Consider the following 26,838-nt stretch of genomic DNA (forward strand, 5'->3'; position numbering starts at 1 on the left):
ACTCCTTGCGTGTTCAAACCAAGGCTTATCGCACGGTCTCCTGCTCAAACTCATTCTCCAGGATTTCAGTTGTGGGACGCCCTCCCTCCCTCATCTGTTTCTCCTGGGGTTGGATTCTTAAAACCTAATGGTACTACCTATTCACTGCTTCACCTCATCCTTTACCCTGTTTAACCTTGATGGTCTCCTGCACAGTAGGCCCTGGCCTTTTACATAAGAATTAGGAGCAGGAGTCGGCCATACGGCCCCTTGAGCCTGCTCTGCCATTCAATAAGATCATAGCTGATCTTCAACTCCACTTTCCTGCCATCTCCCTTAGTGCCCAAACATCTGATCGATCTGAGTCTTGAATATACTCAACGACTCAGCATCCACAGCACTCTGGGCTAGAGAATTTCAGAGATTCACCACCTTCTGCGTGAAGCGATTTCTCCTCAGCTCAGTCTTAAGTGGCCAACCCCTTATTCTGAAGATTTTAGCTTGATTTTCACAAAAATGCTCCACCAGTGACTCGGAATTGTACGAGTTATATGGACCATGGGATTGCCGTTCTCGATCCCCAGTTTGCGATGAGTGAGCTCTTCTGAGCTGGGACAACAGTTGGGTTGCTGCAATATGCCTCAGAGCTAGGGAGGGGGAAGAATTGGCCCGCATTTCCAATCTTGATCATGATCCAGCAAACCTGCTGGAAATTTGCACGTGCTGATGCTGGATGGGAACAAGATGGGCTCGGCTGTGCTACTTACTGCAGTGGAACAGCTCACCCACACTTGCAGTCAACAGTCATAACATGAAAAATGGCTGCTTGAGCTAAATAATGGAAGGCTACCAGCACCTGCGGAACCAAACCCCAGCAAGGAATCAAACACGTTTAGAAGAGGGAAAAAATTATAAATCTTTTTTGTTCCTGTAATTCAGCAGTAATTGCTGATTTGTGAATAGAGTTAACACCTGCAATCTCTTCTCCCTCATAATGCACCCTTGTGTAAGGCATTTGCTGTTCAGTGCGGAACTCAATCTTAATTGATCTTGCTGAAAAGAATACCTGCGTAGACACAGTGCGATTACCGCCACCAGGTAAAATATGGGTAGATTTTCTTTTTCCTTGTGGTTGGGGAATTGGCATTCACGTGAAGAAAAGGGGCAGAGGCCTGTTGTGTAACAGGTATCCACCCTGATTGTGGGGCCCTGGGCTTTCCTAGGGTTCTCTCCACTGGATGGAACTGGCCTTATACCTGGAGTAAGTGCAGACCCAATGTTGCTATTATGAAGCAGGAGAAGTATAGGTAGTCAGAGCATCAGCATTTCTCTGCTGCGAAGCTTGGTGATGCAAAACTGAGGTGCTACAACACCAATGTTCCCTCTTATTTATTTTGGGGTGTGGGGTGCACAGTCCATTCAAAGTTTCATGCATACGTGAAAGTTTATATTGAAAAAGCCGGTCCCAGGTTGTGCGGGATCAGCAGAGAGCTGCATACCTTATCGGGAACATTGTAAACAACAGTGGTGCTGTACATAGGAATTTATAATGGAGAAAAGCTGACATGCAAGATTGTATAGACAAGTGACAAACGCTACAACAGGGTGTAAATTTCTATACCTGTAAAATAGACATGTATACACACACACAGGACACTGACTTACCCCCCCTATTCTACAGCAATTGTTGCTAAAAATGTACTTCCATTGCTGGACTGGGACTCGCCATTATTTAACAAACTTGGTAAGAGTTGCAAGCATAAGATTGTTGTAATGCAGAATAGCAGTGGACTGCCTGTAGGTATATATTTCTATTTGCTGTCTTAGCCTATAGAGCCCCAGAAAATATTATCGCGCACCCTACCACAGATGGTGCAATCCACGCAAGAAAACCATTTGTAACTGATGCACGTCTGAGTCACATGTTCTTGTTCTCGTCAGAAGGAACAATTAAAAAAGTGCCCGTTCCTGCTACAATATTCTAGAAAAGATAGGTAATGAGACCAGATTCTTATTTGAAATACATAAGTTTTCATTTGTTTAAAAACTGACCTCCATCCAGTGTAAACCTGGTCTTCCAAACCCAGAAAGTTCTCAGCTTGACCCTTGATCTGTGCTGGGTCAGTTCTGGCAGGATATGGGCTGCCACAATTGGTTTCTGTGTACCCGGGCTATAGCTAGGGAGCATGGGTGGAAAACCAAAATCAGCCAAGGTTCCCACTCAATACCACTTACAGGAAACTCTCTTTTATCCGGCACCGATGGGACCGGCGTGGTGCCGGTTTATCAAAAAGTCCGGATTACAGAGAGCGATAGTTAAAAGGTACGAGAGCTCCGTACACAGTAACAAATCCAAGCGTCCCTGTAGCAACAAGTGCAGGAACGCCTGATTACACAGCCAAGAATCAAGAAACGGCCACTAATAAGAAAAACTTAACTGAACCTACTCCTGAATTTTGCCGGTTAACCGAGATTTCCGGTTGTTTGGGTGCCAGTAAATCAAGAGTTTCCTGTACAATGACTCCTTCTGTAAAGTGCATGAAACGTCAGGGGATGACAGGCTTGTCTGTGAGCTGTGAAGCCCTCCCTATTTAACTAACCGGTAGACAATTAGGTTGGCACATGAAGAATGGGTCAAGGTACCAAAAGGGCTGCTGGTGCCAGTAGGCTTAAACCCAGCAGCTTCAAGAGAAAAACTATATTTGAGCTCTGTAAATGTCATTTACTGTAAAATGTTCAAATTTTAAATTAAAAACAGAAAAAAACAGTAACTGTGAAACAAGAGACAGTCAGGAATCTTGTGCTAAAAAAAAGAAAAACTGGGAGAAAATTCAGAAATGGAACAAAACTCTCCCCTTGTCTATCGGCAATCTGTTAGTGGGGTGGGGGGGGGGGGGGGCTCTCAATGCCTGGGTGGGGGCAGAACCTTGCGAAAGGTCAGGTTGACCCTGGGGCCAAGCACTTTCTTGCGGGCCGGCAGGCTGTGGTACCAGTGCACGTTCGTCGGGTGGTTCATCATCAGCAGGCTGCCGTGGCCCAGGAGCAGCTTCAGTGGTTCCAGGCGGCGTGTTGCACTCTTGCCCCGCGAGTCGCGGTGGCGGAAGATGAAGTCCCTGCAGGCGCCGAAGGAAACTGATGCGATGGGACTGCGAGGCTCCAGCTCCTTCTCGTCGTCGCGATGCTCCCCAATGTGATCGCTTCCATCTTTGTACCTGGTGGTGAAGGACAGAAGATGATTAGTTCAAGGGTTACTAACTTGCACCTGGCACTGCAGCAGGATTGCCATACATCCTCTTACTACTGTTAAAATTGCAATGCTTGTTCCATAGGTTGTTTACCCTTCCTTTAGTCCTTGGAGGTGCTCAGCGATTATAGCGATTGGATACCTCACCCAATTGGCCATTCTTCCAAGTGTAATCCTAAACAGTGACTGTCAGCAGGTACTTGGACCGGCGGAAAGCACCACAGCTGTGCCCGATCTGGACCACCAGCACCACGTATTTATATAGAACCAGTAACATAGTAAAACGTCCCAAAGCGGTTCACAGGAGAGTTATCAAACAAAATCTGACACTGAACCACATAATATTAGGACAGATGATCACAAACTTGGTCAAAGAAGTAGGTTTTAAGGAGCATCTTAAAAAGGAGGAAAGAGGGGAAGAGGTTTAGAGAGAATTCCAGAGCTGTGGGCCCAGGCAGCTGAAGGCACAGACGCCAATGGTGGAGCGATTAAAATCGAGGATGTGCAAGAGGCCAGAATTGGAGGAGCGCAAAGATCTAAGGGTTGTAGGAGGTTACAGAGATAGGGAAAGGAGAGGCCATGGAGGGATTTGAAAACAAGGATGAGAATTTTAAAATTGAGGCATTGCCAGACCGAGAGCTAATGTAGGTCAGCGAGCACAGGGGGTGATGGGTGAACGGACTTGGTGCGAGTTAGGACACGGGGCAGCCGCGTTTTGGATGAGCGCAAGTTTATGTAGGGTGGAAGATGGGAGGTCAGCGAGGAGAGCGTTGGAATCGTCAAGTCTAGAGGTAGCAAAGGCATGGAGGAGGGTTTCCGCATCAGATGAGCTGAGGCAAGGGCGGAGTTGGGTGATATTCGAGGTAGAAGTAGGCGGTCTTGGTAATGGATCGGCTGTGGTCAGAAGCTCATCTCAGGTCAAATACGACACCAAGGTTGCAAACAGTCTGGCTCAGCCTCAGAGTTGCCAGGGAGATGGATGGAGTCGGTGGCTAGGGAACAATATTTGTGGCGGGGACTGAAGACAATGGCTTCGGTCTTCCCAATATTTAGTTGGAGGAAATGTCTGCGCATCCAGTACTGAATGCCGGACAAGCATTGTGACAAATCAGAGACAGTGGAGGGGCCGAGAGAGGTGGTGGTGAGGTCGAATCAGAGAATAGAATCATAGGATGGTTACAGCATGGAAGGTGGCTATTCAGCCCATGCCGACTCTCAGCTAGTCCCACTCCCCCACCCTTTCCCCGTAGCCTTGCAATTTCTTTTCCTTCAGCTACTTAGCCAACTCCCTTTTGAAAGCCTTGACTGAATCTGCCTCCACTGCCCTTTCAGGCAGTGCAATCCAGATCTTAACCACTCACTGCGTAAAAGGGTTTTTTCTTAAGTCGCCTTTGGTTCTTTTGCCAATCACCTTAAATCTGTGTCCTCTGGTTCTCGACCCTTCTGCCAATGGGAACAGTTTCTCCATCTACTCTGTCCAGACACCTCATGGTTTTGCGAACCTCTATCAAATCTCTTCAATCTTCTCTGCTCCAAGGAGAACAACCCCAACTTCTCCAGTCTATCAACGTAACTGAAGTCCCTCATTCCAGGAATCATTCTCGTAAATCTTTTCTGCACCTTCTCTAAGGCCTTCACATCCTTCCTAAAGTGTGGTGCCCAGAATTGGACACAGTACTCCAGTTGGGGCCGAGCCAGTGTTTTATACATGTTCATCATAATTTCCACACTTTTGTACCCTATACCTCTATTTATGAAGCCCAGGATCCAGTAAGCCTTTTTAACTGCTTTCTCAATCTGTCTTGCCACCTTCAACGATTTGTGCACATACCCCCAGGTCTCTGTTCGTGCACACCCTTCAGGATTGTACCATTTACTTTATATGTCCTCTCCTCAATCTTTCTACCAAAATGTATCACTTTACACTTTTCTGTGGTAAATTTCATCTGCTGCGTGTTTGCCCATTTCACCAGCCTATCTATGTCTTCCTGAATTCTATCACTCTCCTTCTCCCTGTTCACTATACTTCCAAGTTTTGTGTCATCTGCAAATTTTGAAATTGTGCCCTGTACACCCACATTCAAGTCATTAATATAGATCAAGAAAAGCAGTGACCCTAGAACCGACCCCTGGGGAACACCACTGTATACCTTCCTCCAGTCCGAAAAACAACCGTTCACCACTACTCTGTTTCCTGTCACTTAACCAATTTCATATCCATGCTGCCACGGTCCCTTTTATTCCATGGGCTTCAACTTTGCTGGTAAGCCTATTATGTGGCATTTTGTCAAACTCCTTTTGGAAATCCATGTACACCACATGAACAGCATTGCCCTCATCAAAAAAACTCAATCAAGTTGATTAAACACGATTTGCCTTTAACAAATCCATGCTGGCTTTCCTTAATGAATCTACACCTATCCAAGTGACTGTTAATTTTGTCCGATTACTGTTTTTAAAAGCGTCGCCACTACTGAGGTTAAACTGACTGGCCTGTGGTTGAACAATGGTGTAATATTTGCAATTCTCCAGTCCTCTGGCACCACCCCCGTACCAATGGAGGATTGGAATATTATAGCCAGTACCTCTGCGATTTCCACCTTCAATTCCCTCAGCATCCTAGGATGCATCCCATCCGCGTCTGGTGATTTATCTGCTTGAAGTACAGCCAGCCTAATACCTCCTCTTTTCAAGTTTTATCCCATCAAGTGTCTCCACTACCTCCTCCTTCACTTTGTCAATGGCAGCATCCTCTTCCTTGGTGAAGACAGATGCAAAGTACTCGTGTAGTACCTCAGCCATACCTTCTGCCTCCATGCGAAGGTCTCCTTTTTGGTCCCTAATCGGCCCCACCCCTCCTCTTACTACCCTTTTACTATTTTATGCCTGTAGAAGACTTTTGGATTACCTTTTATGTTGGCTGCCATTCTATTTTCATACCCTCTTTGCCCCTCATCATCTTTTTCACTTCTCCTCTGACCTTTCTATATATAGCCCGATTCTCAGATGTATTTGCAACCTGACATCTGTCATATGCGCTCTTTTTCTGTTTCATCATATTCTCTGTTTCATCATCCAGGGAGCCCTGACTTTCCCCCTAGTGGGAATGTACCTGAACTATTTCCAGTTTTGCCTGACAATCTTTGATACCAGTTTACCCAGGCCAAATCCGTTCTCATCCCACTGAAATTTGCCTTCCCCCAGTTAAACATTTTTACTCTAGATTGCTCCCTATCCTTTCCCATAGCTAATCTAAACCTTATGATACTATGATCACTGTTCCCTAAATGTTCTCCTACTGACACTTGACCCACCTCATTCCACAGAACCATATCTAGCAATGCCTCCTTCCTCATCAGGCTGGAAACATACTGATGAAGAAAGTTCTCATGAACACACTTCAGAAATTCTTCCCCCTCTCTGCCCTTTACACTATTACAATCCCAGTCTCTATTAGGATAGTCGAAGTCCCCCATTATTACTACTCTAGTTCTTGCACCTCTCTAATTTCTCTGCAAATTTGCTTCTCCATATCTTTCCCACTAGTCGGTGGCCTATAGAATACACCTAGTAGTGTAATGGCACCTCTATTATTTCTTAACTCTAGCCATATAGATTCTGTCCTTGACCCCTCCAGGACATCCTCCCTCTCCAGCACTAACATTCACTTTAACCAATACTGCCACACCAGCTCCTATCTTTTCTGAACATCTTATAACCGGGAATATTTAATACGCAATCCTGCCCTTTTGTGAACCAGGTCTCAGTTATTGCCACATCATAATATTCCCATGTGCCTATTAGCACATGCAGCTCACTTACCTTGTTTACTACGCTTCATGCATTCATATACATGCTACGCTTCATGCATTCACATACATACACTGTAAACCCGTAGAGCTGGGTGTCATCAGCGTACATGTGGAAACTGATGTGTTTTCGGATGATGTGGCCGAGGGGAAGCATGTAGATGAGAAATAGGAGCGGGCCAAGGCTAGATCCTTGGGGGACTGCAGAGGTGTCCACACACAAGCACTTTCCTCAGAGATCACCTTGTGATCAGGAGTGGGCACCCTGGCTTGTTTTAACCTTCTCTAACCCAGAGGCCAATGCTCCCCTACTGCCCCTATGGCTGATTCAGCTGACTTGGCACAGACCAGGGATTGGACCAGAGTCTTTCCTACTCTGTAGGGCTCTGCAACGCTTCATTTCTTAAGCCATCAGGAGAGCTTCATGACACATTCATCAATTTTCTTCAGTCAGTCTTTCTGGAAGGAATAAAGAATTTTTTGCATTTATGTAGCACTTTATTGTGTCATTGGAACATCTCAAAGGCTTCACCAAGCAAATTACTTTTGGACAACAGTTCCTTATATAAACAAATGAGGCAGCCATTTTGTACCAGTAATGAAACACAACCAATGGTTTGGATACTTCAGATCAGCTTGGCAAAGTGGCAACATTCTTGTCTCAGTCAGAAATCAAAGGCAAGAAAAGGCTATTTAGACTACTGAATCTTCTCCCTCTCTCCAATTCACCCAGCCGAATTATCCAACTGCCCTTTGAACTCCTCCAATGTCCAACTCCACAAGGGAAGATAAATCCAGGTCATTACTTGGGGCGACAGCAAAATCAATAGGAATTTAAAAGTGCCAACTTGGCTCAGTGATCGTATTCTCAAACCGAGTCGGGAAAAAAAAAAAAAAAAAAAATCAGAGGGCCAAGCTGACACCTCAGTGCGGCACTGGCAGAGCAGTCACCTTTCAGATGAGACATTAAAATCGAGGCCCCAATTGTTTCTTCAAGCGGACATTAAAAAAAAAAATTGCACTACTCAAAGAGCAGGGAGTTTTCCTGGTGTCCTGGAGAACATTCATCCCTCAACCAAGTCCATCAAAACTTACTGTGTGCACAAGAGGGCTGTCACTTTAACCTGTATAAATGACAAGTGATTATACTTTTGAAGTAACTCACTGGCTGTGAAGCACTTTGGGATGTCTTGAGACTGTGAAAGATGCCATACAAGTGCAAGTTCTTTATTTTTCTTCTTTGACAGTGCTGCTACCTCAGAGAACAACATTTCCCTTTAGTATTTCTTGCTGGGTGCAACCTGCTACTGTGCGGTATTGTAATATAGGTTGGGTTACACAGACAACCAGAGTACAAGGCACTAGTACTGTAGTCGAATGCATGCGTCAGAACAGTCCAGTATATCATTTTTTTCCCTCCCCCGAATCATTTTATATGAGCGAATGGACAAACTCCTGGGAATGATTTAAAAAAAAAACCTGCAGTCAATTCAAGACGACTCCTCTCCGACTTCCAATGATAATCAAACAAGGCTCCAGGACACCAATAGCCCACAGCTCCTCAATCAGCCAACTATATGGCTAACATTTAAGGAACGAATGCATGAATTGCAACAGTTATACATTCCTTTCTGGCGCAAAAACACAAAAGGAAAAGCGGCCCAACCCTGGCTAACAAAAGAAATTAAGGATAGTATTAGATCCAGAGAGGAGTCATATAAAGTTGCAAGCCTGAGGATTGGGAGCAGTTTAGAATTCAACAAAAAAGGACCTAGAGATTGATTAAGAGGGGAAAAATAGAGTACGAGAGTAAACTTGCAAGGAACATAAAAGCGGACTTTAAGCTTCTACATGTAAAAAGAAAAAGATTAGTGAAGACAAATGTAAGTCCCTTACAGTAAGAAACGGGATCATTTATAATGGGGAACAAGGAAATGGCAGAGCAATTAAACAAATACTTTACCATGTCTTCACAGTAGAGGGCACAAATAACTTCCCAGAAATGCTAGGGAACCAAGGGTCTAGTGAGAAGGAGGAATTAAAGGAAATTAGTATTAGTAAAAAAAAGTGCTGGAAAAATTAATGGGACTGAAAGCCGATAAATCCCCAGGACCTGATAATCTGCATCCCAGAGTACTAAAAGAGGTAGCCATGGAAATAGTGGATGCATTGGTTGTCATCTTCCAAAATTCTATAGAAAATTCCTACAGATTGGAGGGTGGCAAATGTAACCCCACTATTTAAAAAAGGAAGAGAAAACAGGGAACTACAGACTGGTTAGCCTATCAGTAGTAGGGAAAATGCTAGAGTCTATTATAAAGGATGTGATAACAGGACATTTTGAAAATATCAACGGGATTAGACAAAGTCAGCATGGATTTATGAAAGGGAAATTGTGTTTGATAAACCTACTGGAGTTTTTTGAGGATGTAACTGGTAGAATAGATAAGGGAGAACCAGTGGATGTGGTGTATTTGGATTTTCAGAAGGCCTTTGATAAAGTCCCACATAAGAGGTTAGTGTGAAAAATTAAAGCACATGGGATTGGGGGTAATATACTGGCATGGATTGAAAATTGATTAACAGACAGGAAACAGAGAGTAGGAATAAATGGGTCTTTTTCAGGGTGGCAGGCGGTGACTAGTGGGGTACCACAGGGATCAGTGCTTGGGCCCCAGCTATTCACAATATATATCAATGATTTGGATGAGGGAATCAAATGTAATATTCCCAAGTTTGCTGACAACACAAAACTAGGTGGGATTGGGAGTTGTGAGGAGGATGCAAAGAGGCTTCAAGGCGATTTAGACAAGTTAAGTGAGTGGGCAAATACATGGCAGATGCAGTATAACATAGATAAATGTGAAGTTATCCACTTCGTTAGGAAAACAGAAAGGCAGAGTATTATTTAAATGGTGATAGATTAGGATTTAAATGGTGATAGATTGGGAAATGTTGATGTACAAAGGGACCTGGGTGTCCTTGTACACCAGTCACTGAAAGCAAACATGCAGGTGCAGCAAGCTGTTAGGAAGGCAAATGGTATGTTGGCCTTCATTGCAAGAGGATTGGAGTACAGGAGCAAGGATGTCTTACTACAGTTATACAGGGCCTTGGTGAGACCACACCTGGAGTAGTGTGTGCAGTTTTGGTCTCCTTACCCAAGAAAGGATATACTTGCCATAGAGGGAGTGCAGCGAAGGTTCACCAGACTGATTCCTGGGATGGCAGGACTGTCGTATGAGGAGAGATTGGGTCGACTAGGCCTTTATTCACTGGAGTTTAGAAGAATGAGAGGGGATCTTATTGAAATGTATAAAATTCTGACAGGGCTAGACAGACTGGCCTACTCCTGCTCCTATTTTTCTATGTTTTCTATGTTTTCTAACTAGCAATTTACCCTCTAACTGGAAAATGTCCTCTTCTCTCAGGAACTTGCCAAGTTCCCTTTTAAAAAAAGGACTGTAGCAAGTCCTTACCCACCACGTGTGTCGGCAAAATAGCTGGCGGGTAAGGAGTCACCACAGCTTGGAAACCTGGCCCAGGGCTCTAAAGCACAGGTAAGCAGGCAGCAAGGATACCCAGGTCAGTGTCAGACATGGCTCAGTGAGTAGCACCCTCGCCTCGGAGTCAGAAGGTAGTGGATTCAAGTCCCATTCCAGAGACTTGAACACAAAAATCTAGGCTGACACTCCAGTGCAGCGCCAAGAGTGCTGCACTGTCGGAGGTGCCGTCTTTCGGATGAAACGTTAAACCGAGGCCCCGTCTCTGCTCTCAGGTGGACATAAAAGATCCCATGGCACTATTTCGAAGAGGAGCAGGGGGAGTTATCCCCAGTGTCCTGGCTAAAAATTATCCCTCAATCAACATCACTAAAAAAAATTATTTGGTCATTATCACATTGCCGTTTGTGGGAGCTTGCTGTGCGCAAAATTGGTTGCTGAGTTTCCCTTAGTACAACAGTGACTACACTTCAAAAAGTACTTCATTGGCTGTAAACCACTTGGGACATTGAGGCCGTGAAATGCGCAAAATGCAAGCTGACGTAAGAAAACTACTAGACACTTGGTCTGAGTGTTAAACAAGGCTTCAATCAACTGTTTCACAACATGGAGATCTAGTTGTGTCCTTCACTAGTTCCTGTTAAAGAATGTCCTGAGCAAGCTGGGCCCATGCCCGAGTATTTATACTCTCCCTGGACAGCGCCACCAGCAGGCCCCCCAGTATCATTTCATAAGTCATTTCCACATGAATGACAAGATTCATGTCACAAGTCTTTCTTCCCCCGCCCCCCCCCGGTTCAGATATTCCTTCCCTCCCTCCTAGAAAAGTTCCCAGCCTCAATCTGTTCAAGATCAGGAACTCTGTGTGGGGGAACAGTGGGCATGGATCAGCCACCTGCCCTTCTGCGGTATGGCACATTGGGGCCTCCATACACTGCCTGATAATCAGTCATTTCGGCACAGGGCCCTCGCCCCCTCCCATCCATCCCGATTGTCTTTGAACGTTCACCTGTTGATCAGCACAAAGTTGAACGTGTGGCCTGTGGCCTGTGTGACTCTGTCTCTTATCTCCTCCAGCACAGGAAGCCAAGGCTTAGGGGCCAGGGTCACTCCCGAATAAGTGTAGGTCAGACCGAGGTCGCCATAGGTCACCTGTTTGCGTGGTATATTGTGCCATTTCCCAAACAGCAGCACTTTGGTCAGGTCACCTTAAAGAAGAAAACACAAATTTCAGTAAAAGAATTTAAGCAAAGACAGTGATTACAGTATTTGCACTATAGTTACTAGCAAGAATCTTAGGAAAAGGCCATTAAGCCCAACAGATGTGTACCATTTTGATAGGTCTACCACCTTCTCTCTCCAAAAACACATTTAGTTGCTTATTGACTATCTGGTTCAATGGCCTTCTCCGATAATTAATTCCTCAACATTATTTATTACCCTTTATGTAAAAGAAAACTTCTGCCCGACTACCTTCTTACACCTAGCTTCCTAATGTTTAACTTGTGGCCCTGGTATTTGAACCCTTTGCTATAGTGCAAGGGTTTCCTGAATCAACTTTGTCAATTGCCTTCCGAATGCTGAAAATTTCAGTTTGATCAGCTCCAAGACACGTTCCCAAAGAAAACAGGCCCAACTCTCAGCCTTTCCTCAGAAGTTAAATTACTTATACACAGACAAAAAGTCACCTCAGGAGGGGGGGTCAGGCTTTTCAACCTAAAGGCAGCTTCTGAGGTGATCGAATGAGATGGTTAAAAAAAATGGAAAGGGTGAATCTGAAATATTACTTTAAACTAAATTGTGTGTGAGACAAGGAAACACAGGACTGATATCATGAAAATCTTCTTCACAGTGTATGAGAGAAAAAAAAAAAATCTGGATGGGTAAATTTAGATGGGCTGAATGGCCTTCCTCCTTTGTGATCTACCCTGCAATGTAAACATAGCAGATTCCAGAGCACTGGGAGTCAGAACTGAACAGGCTCAAGCAGAAGCAGTTCTGTCAAATGAAAATGAGTCATTGTCAACTTTTCTGGTCCAACTTACATCTCGTTCGAAAAACAACAACAGCCCTGCAGTGAGTGAGCGGGGTTGCTGCTCACAGTGACAGGGAACTGTAAATTCTACCCACCCATTCCCTTAATCTGTACCTGAAAAATACTCCAGCACTTTCTCCAATTGCAAGAATATGTCATCGGCCTCGGATTTGGGGAATAATTTGGTATAATCACAATCCAGTCCCTCAGCTCTAATTCGCTTCCAGGAATATTCAACATCTTTCACCGATTCCTGCCCAGCTGAGAGGGGTAGCAGTTCTGTCGCTTCACCTCCTCCTGTATCGAGTTTTAATTTCTTCCTACGAGACTCCGGTCTTTCATTGCCCGAATCCACCACATCTTTATCCATCTGCCATTTTATTTCACACCATTCAGATTTGTGATTTTCAGAGTGCTTCGATTGTTTAATCACAAACTTGTCCATTGTTGCCTACGGTTGCACACCATGCAATGGGCAGCATTCTGGTGTAGAAGTGAAGTTATCTTCAGCAGCAATCTGTTTAGAAAACAGTAAATGGACATTCTTTATATATATGCTTGACTATCCCACTTCTACGCTGTGCTTATTTTTGTTTGTTTCCCCCTTCTGCTGCCTCCTGAAGCCATCATCACTCCTTAGGTGGCATAGTCCCCACTTATACGGTTCATGCTTATCAAATTAATTTAAGTGAGTCAACAGACTATTCAACTATGGGAGGTATCAGCTCAGCCCAATCCTGCTTGCATACATCACCACTTCCCAGTAGGGATAGAACATAGAAAAATAGGAGCAGGAGTAGGCCATTCGGCCCTTCAAGCCTGCTCCACCATTCAATATCATGGCTGACCATCTATCTCAATATCATATTCCCACTCTCCCCATACCCCTTGATGCCTTTTGTGTCTGGAAATCTATCTGTCTCTTTCCTAAATATATTCAGTGACTTGGCCGCCACAGCCTTCTGTGGTAGAGAATGCCACAGGTTCACCACCCTGAGTGAAGAAATTTCTCCCCATTTTAGTCCTAAATGTCCTATCCCGTATCCCGAGACTGTGACCACTCGTTCTAGACCCCCCCAGCCAGCGGAAATATCCTCCCTGCATCCAGTCTGTCTAGCCCTGTCAGGATCACTAGACAATAATCATGGTTATCCCTACTGAAACTGGGTGGATGAGACATAGCCTCCCAGATAATTGCCTTTTACAGAATCATTCCACCTTTGAATTTTGACTGTGTCACAGAATTGAAACGACTCATCTACAACTATTGCAAATTTGTCTCTTCGTAGATTAAGCTGAAGAAACCCCCCCCCCGGGCCGCAGAATTTACCTTGGTGCCCTAGATGTCACGCCTTCCAGCTAATACCCAGCACAGCCTGCTCCAAACCAGACTCTTATCAATTACACGCTACAGACTCCTCACTTCCTACTTCCTGTACCGCAGGCACGTGTCCAGGACCAGCGAATCAACGCGCAGCTTCTCCCCGTATTAACCCAATAAATGCCAGGGTACACAAAATAAATGGATTGAAATGAATGAATCCCATGACATAGTATTTTTAACGGGCGGGGGGCGCGGCGAGCAAGCACTTTGTAAAATAAGCGTCCAGAATTCCATGCACAAACCTTTAGTACTTAATTGTGCAAAATGCAGTCATGTTATTGCACTTATTAATGAATGATTAGCCATTTATATTGAATAACAACAGAAAATGCTGGAAATACTTATCTTGCTATTGTATTAGCCATTTATATTAATTGGGCGTTAAGTTCCTTCTATTTCCCCCGCTGATTTTTTCCATAATTGAATAGATTTTAAACCCCTGAAGCTGTAATGAAAAGAGATGATTAAAAGTAACAAAATGGGAGGTTAGAAGCACATCTCTTAACAGCAGGTTTTATTTATTTTAATGTTTCAGACTAATTTCAATCATGACATTTTTTAATGTTACTATTAGGGACTGCCCAGAAGTTGCTGTTTTGCACAAGTCACTGTCTGGTGAAACACAGTCTAATTATTGTTAATAGTATTAAAAATAGAGCGGCATTTTATTTTCTGTAGGGTCGGCTTACGAAGTTTCCCCATTGCTCGGATTATTTTCTCATTATTTCCGGGGGTGGGGAAATTTGAAGTTTGTGAAAGTTTTGGTAAAACTTTTCTCCCGCCCTCGGGATCTGGCGCGAAAAAAGCCACGCGGGTCAGAGGGAGTCTGGGGCTCAGACTGATTGTATGTGTGTGTGTGTTTGCTGAATCAATCGAACTCCTTTTTTAAAAAGTTCGAAAATATTAATTCATTTGGAGGAAAGCGGTTCTTCAAAATGATCGGGCAGAAAACGATTGCATCTTACTTCAGCCCTGTGGCAAAGAAAAGAAGCGCGTCTGAAGCTTCAGAAGAAGAAACTGAGAATGAGAAGGAAACTAATCAAGAAGAGGTAAAAAAAAAATAACCAGTGTTTATAAAAAGTGCACCATTAACATGAGCTAATCGGATTTTAAATAGTGAGTTCAGTATATTTTTTAATTGATTTTTTTGAGGGGAGGGTCTAAGAGTAGTATGAGGTTTCTTTTAAACTATGTTTGTCTTTGAAGAAGTTGCTAAACTTTGGAGGAGGAGTGGTTTGTGGTTTGAGTAATTCAGAAACTTCAAGTTTTCTGTTTTTTAAAAACTCCTGATTTGGGGGGGGGGGGGGGTTTCTAGCCAGTTTATATAGTTTCGGCGACGTTTTAATTTCAGTTGGCTGTTAGAGCAAATCTTAATTTTGGAAAAACCGAAGTGTAATTAGTTTAAAAATTAAATGCTGTGAGGCTTACAAAACAAACAAAAAAAAAAAAAAAATAGATTTCTACATTTTATCCCCAGACACACATCTGGCCCACACCACTTATTCCACAAGATGAATTAGATCTCATAATTTTAGATTAAATTATTTTTTAAATTTAAAAAAAAATAATGCATGCTTTTCGATTCTCTAAATGTTAATGTTTGTGCGATGCTATATTATCCCCTCAGCAATCGTTAAAGTCTTTTTTTTGTAAAGTCTCTGTAAAATAGTACATTTTAAAATAATCTTCCCAGTTCTTTTTCGAGTTGGCGGGAAAGACATTACATGTGGGAGGGAAAGTTACAATAGGGGGAGGGAACAGCCAATAGGAACGAGAGGGCGGGGCTCCGGTGGGATTTAGCAATGAGTAGGGGGCGGGGCTTGTGACTATCTTTACGCCAGTCTGGCCCGGGCCTCTGGGTGGGTCCACCTGCCCGCACCAATGTTCCTGCCCGCTGCCGCCTCCCGGTTCTGGCTCTGGCCTCTTTTAACCCGTCGGTTTTCTCTCCGCCACCAGGACGGCATGCGGACGCCGGTGAAGAAGCTGAAAGGTGGCCCGGAGGAGGAGGCAGCGGCCAAACCCAGCTCCCCGCTCAGCCCCGAGCAGCTGTCCCGCATCGAGAGGAACAAGCAGGCGGCGCTGAAGAGGCTGGCGGCCCGGAATGTGCCCCCAGGCTTCGGAGAGAGCTGGAAAAAGGAGCTCCTGACCGAGTTCAGCAAACCCTACTTTATCAAGGTGAGAGAGAGAGACTGCTGCAGGTATAATCATCAATCAATTCTCAACACATTGTATCTTTCAAAATGCACTGACCTAAACTTTATATTTCACACCAACACAGACCTGCCCTTTTTGTTCTTTCCTCCCCTCCACCTGCCTCTGTATTTGCTTAAAACCTGTTGCATCACTAACTTTTTCCCGTTCTTATGAAAGGTTAACACTGTTGAGCGCAAAAATCTAGGCAGTGCAGTGCTGAGGGAGTGCAGCACTGTCTGAGATGCTGTCTTTCGGATGAGACGTTAAACCGAGGTCCCATCTGCTCTCTTGGGTAGATGTAAAAGATCCCATGGCACTATTTCGAAGAAAAGCAAGAGAGTTATCCCTGGTGTCCTGGCCAATATTTATCCCTCAGTCAACAGAACAAAAAAAACATTATCTGGTCGTTATCGCATTGCTGTTTGTGGGAGCTTGCTGTGTGCAAATTGGCTGCCGTGTTTCCCACATTACAACAGTGACTACATTTCAAAGGTACTTCATTGGCTGTAAAGTGCTTTGGGACGTCCTGAGGTCCTGAAAGGTGCTATATAAATGCAAGGCTTTCCTTCTCTTCCACAGTAGTTGCCTGCCCTGCTGAGTGTTTCCAGCATTTTCTGTCTTTATTTCAGATTTCCAGCAACTGCTGTATTTTGCTTTTGAACTTTACTGCTTCTAGATTCTCATTGCATGCAGAATCATAACAGCAATTTTTCACCTGACCTGAATTATAGCCTGTGTTTTCTAGCGCGGGGTCGCTGCATAGTGATCTTGTGTTTTTTTTAATAATAGCCAGTTAGCTATCCTGGTTTTTAATTAAAAAAAAATAAAAAATAAAAAAATAAAAATAAAAATCTGGTGAATCTTTGTCCTGGTGACATACTATTGTTTCTTCTGGCCAATCAGATTTTGCTGGTCCTTCAGCCATGATATACAATGTGCTGGGTTTAAAAAAAAAAAAAAAAAAAAAATTATATATACCATAGGGTGGTGGGTATTGGTGTTTGTAGTTGGTTTTCCCCCCTACTCCCAGAACAGCAACTTAACCTAGCCTCCTAGCTTGATGCCTGGGAGTGGGGTATCTGCTTACTGGGTTGGGCTGATGTGGGGCAACTTTTTTTTGGGGAGAACGATTATTGTAGGTTTTAATTTTTTTTTAATTTTTTTTTTTAAAGTCATTTGCTCAGTGCAGCTTCCATCCACTTTAGTTCCAGCGCATGTGTGTGAGGCTCTGAATCTGCTGCTTTATGCCTGTCTGAAGTGTGTTTAATTCTATTTTTTGTTTGTAGCTGATGGGATTTGTAGCATTGGAGAGGAAACGGTACACAGTTTACCCACCACCTCACCAAGTCTTCATGTGGACGGAGATCTGTAATATCCGTGATGTAAGTACTGCAAGGTCGTCTACTTTAGTTACATGTTCACTATTTGGTGAATGCACCTTGCTGTAGACTGGTCGTCTATCTATCTGCACCTTTTTGAAGCAAACACTCAGTTTAAATCCGAGGTGGGGAGGACTTGTCAGTTAGGTGGCTCAGTGTGTAACACTCGCCTGAGTCAGACGGTTGTGGGTTCAAGTCCCACTCGAGACTTGAGCACAAAAATCCATGCTGAAGCCCCCCGTGTAGTACTGGGTGGGGGGCAAATGTATTGTACTTTTTTTTAGGGAAAAAGAGTAATAATTTTAGATGAATTAAAATTTGCTTCAGATACCTATAGCTGGTAACTGCTGCCTTTTGTATTTGTGACTGAATGCATGGCCGCTACACACAACTTTAAGATTACTTCTCCAGTTTGAGAATTTTGTCCATTTAGAAACAAATTAGATCAAGTTTATTTGATGGCTAGGCCGTTCATACTTTGAAATGTTAATGTGCACTAGTCTGCAGCCTGGGAAAAGGAGTTTAGAAGAATGAGGGGTGATCTCACTGAAACGTATAAAATTCTTATGGGGCTTGATGCTGGGTGGATGCTCCCCCTGGCTGGGGAAGTCTAGGGTCACAGTAAGGGGCTGACCATTTGGTACTGAGGTGAGGAGACATTTCTTGACTCAAAAGGGTTGTGAGCAATGTTCCGCCTAACTTCTATTTGGGTGCACGGCCCCTTCGATTTCGAGCGTGCATGAAATTTAACATTGGAAAAGCCAGACCAGCAGAGCGCTGCACAACTTGGAGGGAACGTTGGCTGATATGGGGATAGTGTGGGATTGAGGTAGAAGATCAGCCACGATCTTATTGAATTGCCTACTCCTCCTATTTCTTGTGTTCTTATGAGAAATAGATAAATTTATCTGCAATGGCTCACCCATTTGGAAAGGACAATGGGTTAACATCTTGAGACTAACATCTGTGACACAAAGGTTTCCTTTGGTATAAAGAACTTGCTCTTGTGTAGCACCATTCATGTCCTCAGGACATCCCAAAGTGCTTCATAACCAGTGAATTACTTTGAAGTGCCTTCACTGTTGTTGTGTTGGCAAATGTGGCAACCAATTTGCACACCAAGTTCCCACCAGCAACAAATTGGAGAAAGGACATCAGTGGTGATGTTGACCAGAACACCAGGAGAACTTAACCACTCTTCGGAAAGTGCCATGGGAACTTTGTGCGTCCACCTGATCAGGTGGACTGGGGCCTCAATTTAACATTGCACCTGAATGACTGCACCTCCAAAAATGAGGAGCTCCTTCAGTGCTGAAGTGTTGACCCAGATTATGTTCGCAAGTTTGTAGTGAGCTTTGAACTCCCGATCTTCTAAATCCTGCAAGAGTGCAACCAACTGAGGCAAGCTACCAACTGAGGCAAGCTACCACTTGAGGGTACTACCTGGCCACTTTTCTCAGGTCAACCGTCAATATTGTACGTTTAATTTATTTTTGATTTGGCTCCTGTTTTCTGCAGTGGGCAGGAATAATGGCTCACCCAAGTATGAACATCACATCAGAGTCTCCAGAAATACATTTCACTGCAAAAGTCTAGCAAATGATCAGATTGTGTAAAGAGTATGTTGTAAAGAAGATATCTTAACATCTCGAACTCATTTCATCTTGGTACAAATAATCAGTAACCTGTGTATTTCTACTTCTGTGTAATTCTATTATTTATAAATTAATCTTGCTATTTATTTTGGCCCTAAACCTAACAGTCTGGCATTTACTGCCTTTTAAGTATACAGGAGAGCGTGGTGGGCCATGTGGTCTTGCTGTGTTATGATAATTAAAGGGTAACTTCCCCTGTGGCATGCTGTCTCTTAGCATACAGAAGGGCGCAAGCTTTGGTTTGTAGGGAACTCTGTCTGCGTATGGGAACGGCCTTTTACTATGACTGCAAAGTAACTGTTGGGAGGAAACTTGAATCGTAACACCAAGTGTGTCGGAGGATTGGCAGTGGAGGGGGGGGAGATGTGATGTTACTTGCTGGGAAGTTGAACACTTTCCAGTTTAAGATGTCCTTTCTCTTGACCGGCTTGTTTTAGGAGTATCGCAGCCAATTATGAAAAAGCTTTGACGTAGAATGGAGAGGATTGCCCCCCCCCCCCCCCCGTTACACAAGTGACATTTCCTGAAATTTGAAATGAAATATTGTAGAAGCGTTTTTTTGTAGTGTTTAAAATTGTAAATGTTACACTAGATTAGTAGCTGAAATGTTAAACACTGAGCGTTGGGCGAGAGCTTCAGAATAATGGAGTAAAAGGAAGCTTTGTATTTGTGCCTAGGTGAAGGTGGTTATACTTGGCCAGGACCCATACCATGGACCAAACCAGGCTCACGGGCTGTGCTTCAGCGTCAAGCGCCCAGTGCCCCCTCCACCCAGGTATGTTGTGGCCTCGTTATACAGCGTTCTAGGAGATATGTTGATTATTGGGTTTTATCTGTAACTTGCACAACTTTTCTGTAAATTGAAAGGGGTAATGATTGCTCAGTAAAGCCCCTTACAGAACTCTGTACAGCGTTGATGTTCTCCAATCACCAACATCTATCATTGCTAAGTTATAGAACCAGGAAGGTTCCAGGTTCAATTTCTGACCTAACATATGAACATACAAAATTAACAGACTGGAAAAGGCCAGCTGGTCCATCAAGCCTGCCCCACACTCATGATGGCTGGAGCATCATGGCCTGACACTCCCCAAACCCCCCACAACCATGTAATCACCTGCGAGAGCCCAACAAGGGGGGAAAAATACTCTGGCCCCCCCTCGGGCAATCTAAACCAGTCCAGGAGATCACATGGACCAGGTGCTATCAGTAAAGCCACTTACCTTTTTATATGACGTGATCTCTGCCCCAGTCAAGACTGGTCCAGCTCCATTTAAAGTCACGCAGAGAGTCAGCGCCCACCACACCAGCTGGCAACGTATTCCAGAGACCTCGGCTGAGTTAGGGAAGCTAAGGATGTTGTAATAAGCCTTTGTGCCCCTGGGTCAGAGGAAGTTGGCAGAGTCCCTGCTCCTCATCACTATCCAGTGCCACCTGCTGCAACACCTTGGAGGTTGGGTGAGGATGGGGTTCATCTGTTGACCTCTTTGGACTTGCCCTTGATCAATAGCCTGGTGACCCCTACTGTCTAGTTTAATGGGTAAGGTATTGGAGGGCAGCTGCCATCTGGAGCAATACCCCAGTGTGAATCCTTGAATTGGCAGTGTGATTTTAATTGGGTTTTTGGAGCGGGGTTTGGGAGCTGCGACCATCCAAGGGAGGGAACCCATCAATAATGTGATTCGGCTCCTTTTAACATCCCGTTCACTAACAAACACAGGATTATAAATCTGTTCTGCAACTGCTCCCTCGCGCCATTCATTAGCTCTAATAGAACATCCAGCTCTGGGTGTGTGCTCCCTCTGTACAAAGATGGTATCTGTGCTCCTGATCACAAGTTTCATTCTCTTGGTCTGATTGTTTTATAGCCTCACCACCTGTTAAGTTTGTTTCTTGCGAAGGAAATAGCTTGAAGGTGCTCCCTCATTGGTTGATTCCACAGGCCCGAATGTGTTCTCATTCTCTTTTTGGTGGGTCATTTGATTGGAGGAACATCAGTTGAGCCTGATCCTGCCCTCGTTCCCCCTTGAGATCCACACGCATGCATTTTCCAATAAGGGTCAGTAGATAGCCATCAGGAGCAGGAACATTGGCTGATTTTGGTCATCCAAGCTGAGATCGGCTAACTTAGTGCAGACTGGGGAGCAAAGCTTGGACCTTCCTGTTTGCTATTGCTTCTTTCCATATAAGGCAGGGCATTGAGCCTGTGGGAGAGATTGTTTATCTGTAAATGCACGTGGGCCAGCTTCACAGATGGTCAAGATTTTAATACAGAATTGAGCTCCATTCTGGTCTTGAGCAGTGAGATGTTTTGGTAATAATGCTTCATATTCCTGTATATTAAGAGTAAAGTCCTATATTTGGGGACTTCTACTTGATGCAGGTTTCCTGTTGGCAGTCACAGGAAGTGAGTGGTGGATCTGAGGTTCCTGAAGGAGTTGGAGTGAAGAGCTGAGCCCTATGATTGCATGCTCCTGTATGTGTTGAACAGTTTGCTCGGGGTTAATTGTCTTTTTCCCATGCAGCCTGGATAACATGTACAAGGAGCTACAATCGGACATTGAAGGCTTCGAGCACCCAGGGCATGGAGATCTGACTGGTTGGGCTAAGCAAGGTAACGTTGCAATTGAAAATTGCATTCTGTTGGGAGTTGTGGTTTACTGGGAGGAGGGGAGAGGAGCTGATGGTTACTGGACTTTAATCTGATATGTGGTTTAAAATCAGGGCTGTGATGTTCCTTTTTGATATTGGAGGAGCTAGTGAGACCAAGATTGTAATCCTGTCCTGGCCTAGTTCATACCAATGTAACATAGACCTGCTGTGTACCGGACTGGACCAAATCGCACGCTCGATCCTAATGTGTGTTGTGTTTTTTGTTGTTGAAATAGGTGTGCTGCTGCTGAATGCGGTCCTCACAGTGCGAGCGCATCAGGCTAACTCGCATAAGGAGCGAGGGTGGGAAGATTTCACGGACGCGGTGGTGTCTTGCCTGAATAACAACCTGGATGGCTTGGTGTTCATGTTGTGGGGCGCGTACGCACAGCGGAAGGGCAGCACAATCGACCGGGTATGTCGTTCGAAACATTCCTCCTGGGAAAGCGCTAATCTAGGGGGATATTATTTTAACTTTGAAGACTTTCTCTCCACGTGTATTGTATGAAGCAATCTTGTGTTTTGATTAAACCATGTGTGGGGGATGTTTGAAAGAAGAGCAAGAGCTGGCATTTATAGAGCACCATTCACATCCTTGGGATGTCCCAAAGCGCTTCATAGTCAATTAATTACTTTTGAAGTGTCATCACTTGTGTAGGTGAGTATGGTAGCCAAATCTCTCTCAGCAATTCCCTGTAGAGTAATGGAATAAATGACTGTAACTGTTTTAGTGGTGGTGCTTGAAGGAAAAAGTGCCATGGGATCTGTTATGTACACTTGAACTGGTGCCTTGGTTGAATGTCTCGTTCCAAAGATGGATTAAACCTCTTGGCATCAGCATGCTTGTGCTGAGCGTGGTGCAGCTTCAAGGGTTGAAGCAGTTGGTCTCCTGGTTCCTGGGACACGTGTGGTTGGGGGAGAAGGGCAGGGCCGCCAGCTATTTGTTCTGTTGGCTGTAATTGCCTTTTGATGTTTGGGTTAGTGGTTGCTGCTGGCTTGCTCCTCCCCTGTAGAGCTTGTGTTTGTGTGGACAGGGTACAGTGCTGGAATTTTGAACGGGGCGTCACAGTTGTCAAACTTCACACGGGAGGCAAAAAGAAAATGCAGATTGAGTTATTGTATATTTTCGCACATTGTACATGGAGTATTTCTTCATAGCTCTGCAAAGCTGCCTCCAGTTTCCTCACCTTGGGGGCCCTCCCCCTCCCAAGCTGGGTAAAGATGGTCTTCTACTCATACTCTCCCATAGTTAGCACGTGCCAGGGCAACTGCAGTAGAAATTCACCAAGTTGGCCATCTGAGGTACTGGTCAAAAGTGGTCGGCTTGGCAGTGAGATGCCATCTGTAGTTCAGTAGTTTGCCTTCTGCTGTTCTTGATGTGCTGTCATTCTCCAGCTGGTCTGTGCCTGTGCTGCTGGCCTGGTTGGGATTATCTAACGTGACGCAAATGGGGATTGAACCGGAGACCTTTTGCTCTGTGTGGCTTTATACCACACTGGACCAATGGGGGAGCTTGGGGTGTTTGCCTTTACCTGAATAATGTATGAGCCTGTACTGTATATACACAACTGCTCGATTCTGGGTGAGGGGTGTGTTGACGCTATGAAGCGTAGAAGCCCCTCCCACAAGACTGCGTGCTGCACTAGGAAGAGGCGCTGTCCACAGTCTCTCTAACTGGGATTGCCCCTTTGTTACAGAAACGCCACCACGTCCTGCAGACAGCTCACCCGTCTCCGCTCTCTGTGCACCGGGGCTTCTTTGGCTGCAGGCACTTCTCCAGGACCAACGAGTTGCTGAGGAAATCGGGGAAGACTCCTATCAATTGGAAGCTGCTGTGAGCCCAGCCTTCACACAGGAACGGGAGAGGGTGGGAGGAGAAAGGGAGCGTTGGTGGGATCATCCTGGGGCCTAATGACTGAGTAATTGGGGATTTACCATTAGCCAGACCTGGGCAGGATAACTGAGTTCATGCTAACTGTGGGTAAACGGGCCTTGTTACTAGATATTTACACAATTTGAAATCTATTAAACTTCTCTTGGAGTATAACACTCACTTGACAGATTAGATTGAGATTTTATTGTCTTCCAATGGCTCATGTGTATCTGGGTGTAGGTGTAAAATTCTTTTAACTACAGCATTGCCACAGAAATGTCGGTGACATTAGTCCATGGCTAAGTTTTTTTTTAAATGTAACTTCATTGTAAATATGTCTCTGTGCACCTCTGCGTATTTCAGATTTCCAGCATCCGCAGTATTTTGCTTTCGCCTCTGTGCATTTCATTTGTTCCTCTGTTAATGTTCCGCATGCTGTAAACTGCTTTTGCGTTGACTTGTGAATATGTTAAATAAAAGATTTTATTTCTTTATTTTTGCATTGCTCATTCATCATGCGTTTTGAAAATAATTGTCTTTAAAATGCTCACGTCTTAATGTTCACAACTTTCATAAGAAAAAGACTTGCATTTGAAACGCACCCTTCATGTTCTTTTGGCTGTGGGGCATGTCGGGCCACTCAAATCCATTAATTTTGAAACGGTAGTCGCTGCTATTTTGGCAAATGTGGCTGCCAATTTGCACAAAGCAAATCCCACAAACGACAAGGTAAATGTCCAGTTAAGATGTTTTGGCTGAAGGATAAATGCCCAACAGGGCACCGGATCGATTCTGTCCACCTGTACAGCAACACGACATCGGGTTTAATGTCTCGGCTGCAACACACCGCCTCAGACCATGCGCCATTACGACAGTACTGCACCGAAGTGTCGGCCTGGATTAGGGTGAAATCATGCAGTGGGGCCTAAGCTCTCAACCTTTTTGTCTCTAAGGCAAGAGTGCTACCTGAGCCAAGCTGACACCTTTTTTAAATTCCTCTTAATTTTGCTACGTCGCCACAAGTATTGACCTGGATTTATCTTCTCTGCCGTTTTGAGTGGAATGAGTAGAGTTCAAAGTGCGGTTGAGTATTGGGCTGGGTGAATTGGAAAGGGACATGATTCAATAGCCATTCTTTTACTCTTCAACTTCAATGGTCTGTACTAAAATATGAAGCAAGTCTAAGGTTGTAATTGACATGCTGGGTTTGGGAACACAAACCGTTTAACAACTGAACATTGTGAAGTCTTCATGAAAAATATTAGATACACCGGCAATGTATAACCCTGCAATTTCAAGTTACAGTTCACTCCTGGCCATCTTCTGAACCTGTGGATTGGACTGCAGCTTGTAAGCATTGACAGGTAGTCACTGTAAATGCTATTGAGGTTTCATCTGTTAATCTGATCAAGGTGAAGTAGCTGGAGAATGAAACAGTCAAGCATTCCTAAGCCAATGATCTACCTTACCCCTGCAATTAATGGATCCGCCCCAATCTCAAAAGAGCACCTCATAGTCTTTTTATTCGTTCATGGGATGTGGGTGGTGCTAGCATTGCCCTCGAAGGTGGTGGTGAGTTGCCGCCTTGAACCGCTGCAGTCCAGGTGGTGAAGGTCTTCCCACAGTGCTCTCTGAGGGAGTTCCAGGAGATTGGATCGGCGATATATTTCCAAGTCAGGATGGTGTGTGACTTGGAGAACTTGCAGGTGATGGTGTTCCCATGTGCCTGCTGCCCTTGTCCTTATAGGTGGTAGAGGTCACAGGTTTGGGAGGTGCTGTGAAAAAAGCCTTAGCAAGTTGCTGCAGTGCATCTTGTAGATGGTACACACTGCAGCCACGGTGTGCCGGTGGTGGAGGGAGTGAATGTTTAAGGTGGTAGATGGGGTGCCGATCAAGTGGGCTGCTTTGTCCTGGATGGTGTCGAGCTTCTTGCGTGTTGTTGGAGCTGCACTCGGAGTATTCCATCACACTCCTGACTTGTGCCTTGTAGATGGTGGAAAGGCTTTGGGGAGTTGGGAGGTGAGACACTCTCCGCAGAATAGCCAGCCTCTGACCTCTTGTTGCCGCAGTATTTATGTGGCTGGTCCAGTTAAGTTTCTGGTCAATGGTGACCCCCCCACCCCAGTATGTTGATGGGGGGATTCGGCAATGGTAATGCTATTGAATGTCAAGGGGCGGTGGTTAGACGCTCGCTTGTTGGCGATAATCTGATTTATTTGTTACCTCCAACAGTCACCCTTGTGGATTTTCTGAGTGTGGCAAATTGATAGGTCAGTGAGTGTGGCGAGCTGGGTTGAAACTGCCCAAACTCACTTCAGTTAGGACCCTGTCCAGTAGATTTGAGCGACAGGTTTTAAGATAATGGGCAATTCACTTTACTATTCCTCAGTGCCATATTCCTCCATTTTTGAACAGCTGGGGTCGAATATTCAACGGTCTGTTCTAGTTTGGACCCTCAACGTCCCTGCAATAGGCCCGAACTTAAAACTCAACAGCATCCCTACTGCGTGTAATCTCTTTTATTTCATATACGAGCCTCGGTGAATGAGGCTGATCATTTGGCGATGAATTATGGACACGTGCCATGGAAGAACATGTTCAGATTTGTTTCACTTGGCCTGTTACCTGGTGGAGATAGGAAACTCCTCCACTCAGCCTGGGTTGGGTTTGAACCTAGGCCCAGAGGTGAAGCCTGATCTCTCCTGTTGAAGGCATTGTAACTGTCGTTACTTCAGTTATGTGGAGTGAGGAATCTCTGCTTGCAACGTTTCAAACTCTACTGCTGATGGCGGCCTGCTCCTTCATTAGTGGGTTACGGCAGGGGGCTGATTTATAGTGACTGAATAAATCAAACTCTTAAATCCTGCTCTTTGAGAATTGTTCCAGTTACGGTCCAATTAAGGGTTTTCTTAATGAGACACAATGATGGTCAGCTTTAGTAATGTGGAACGTCATTGGGAGTCTTTCAAATGGAAGTTTGGTGTCTCTGAACTGCAGAAGACTGATCAACTGCATGCACCACTTGTGGGCAAGAGGCTGTCTGCTGCCAAGCTGCATGATTTTAGCCGTTTTATCTCCAGCAGTATGGGTACAAAAGTCGAGGCTTTTGACGAGCTTCAGTGTTCTGGGTTT

The 26,838-nt window shown here is 44.7% G+C and overlaps 2 protein-coding genes across 2 annotated transcripts; one reads left to right on the forward strand and one right to left on the reverse strand.

The window, feature by feature from the left end:
- Window positions 1-1,512: 1,512 nt before the first annotated feature.
- Window positions 1,513-14,123, reverse strand: alkbh2 (alkB homolog 2, alpha-ketoglutarate dependent dioxygenase). Its single transcript, XM_085961307.1, has 4 exons — window positions 13,901-14,123; window positions 12,685-13,087; window positions 11,545-11,743; window positions 1,513-3,191 (listed from the first exon to the last, which is right to left on the reverse strand). Exons 2-4 carry the CDS (start codon window positions 13,013-13,015, stop codon window positions 2,882-2,884), a joined length of 840 nt encoding a protein of 279 aa, XP_085817433.1. The 5' UTR covers window positions 13,016-13,087; window positions 13,901-14,123; the 3' UTR covers window positions 1,513-2,881.
- Window positions 14,124-14,169: 46 nt separating this feature from the next.
- unga (uracil DNA glycosylase a) lies at window positions 14,170-24,200 on the forward strand. The gene is made up of 7 exons (XM_086012054.1): window positions 14,170-15,003; window positions 15,911-16,129; window positions 17,434-17,529; window positions 19,859-19,956; window positions 21,707-21,795; window positions 22,070-22,248; window positions 23,531-24,200. The coding sequence occupies exons 1-7, from the start codon at window positions 14,890-14,892 to the stop codon at window positions 23,669-23,671; spliced, it is 936 nt and encodes a 311-aa protein (XP_085868180.1). The 5' UTR covers window positions 14,170-14,889; the 3' UTR covers window positions 23,672-24,200.
- The last annotated feature ends 2,638 nt before the right edge of the window (window positions 24,201-26,838 follow it).

The sequence above is a fragment of the Somniosus microcephalus genome, chromosome 19 (assembly GCF_052327205.1).
Source record: "Somniosus microcephalus isolate GS21.2 chromosome 19, FLI_Smic_1.0, whole genome shotgun sequence".
Classification (NCBI taxonomy): domain Eukaryota; kingdom Metazoa; phylum Chordata; class Chondrichthyes; order Squaliformes; family Somniosidae; genus Somniosus; species Somniosus microcephalus.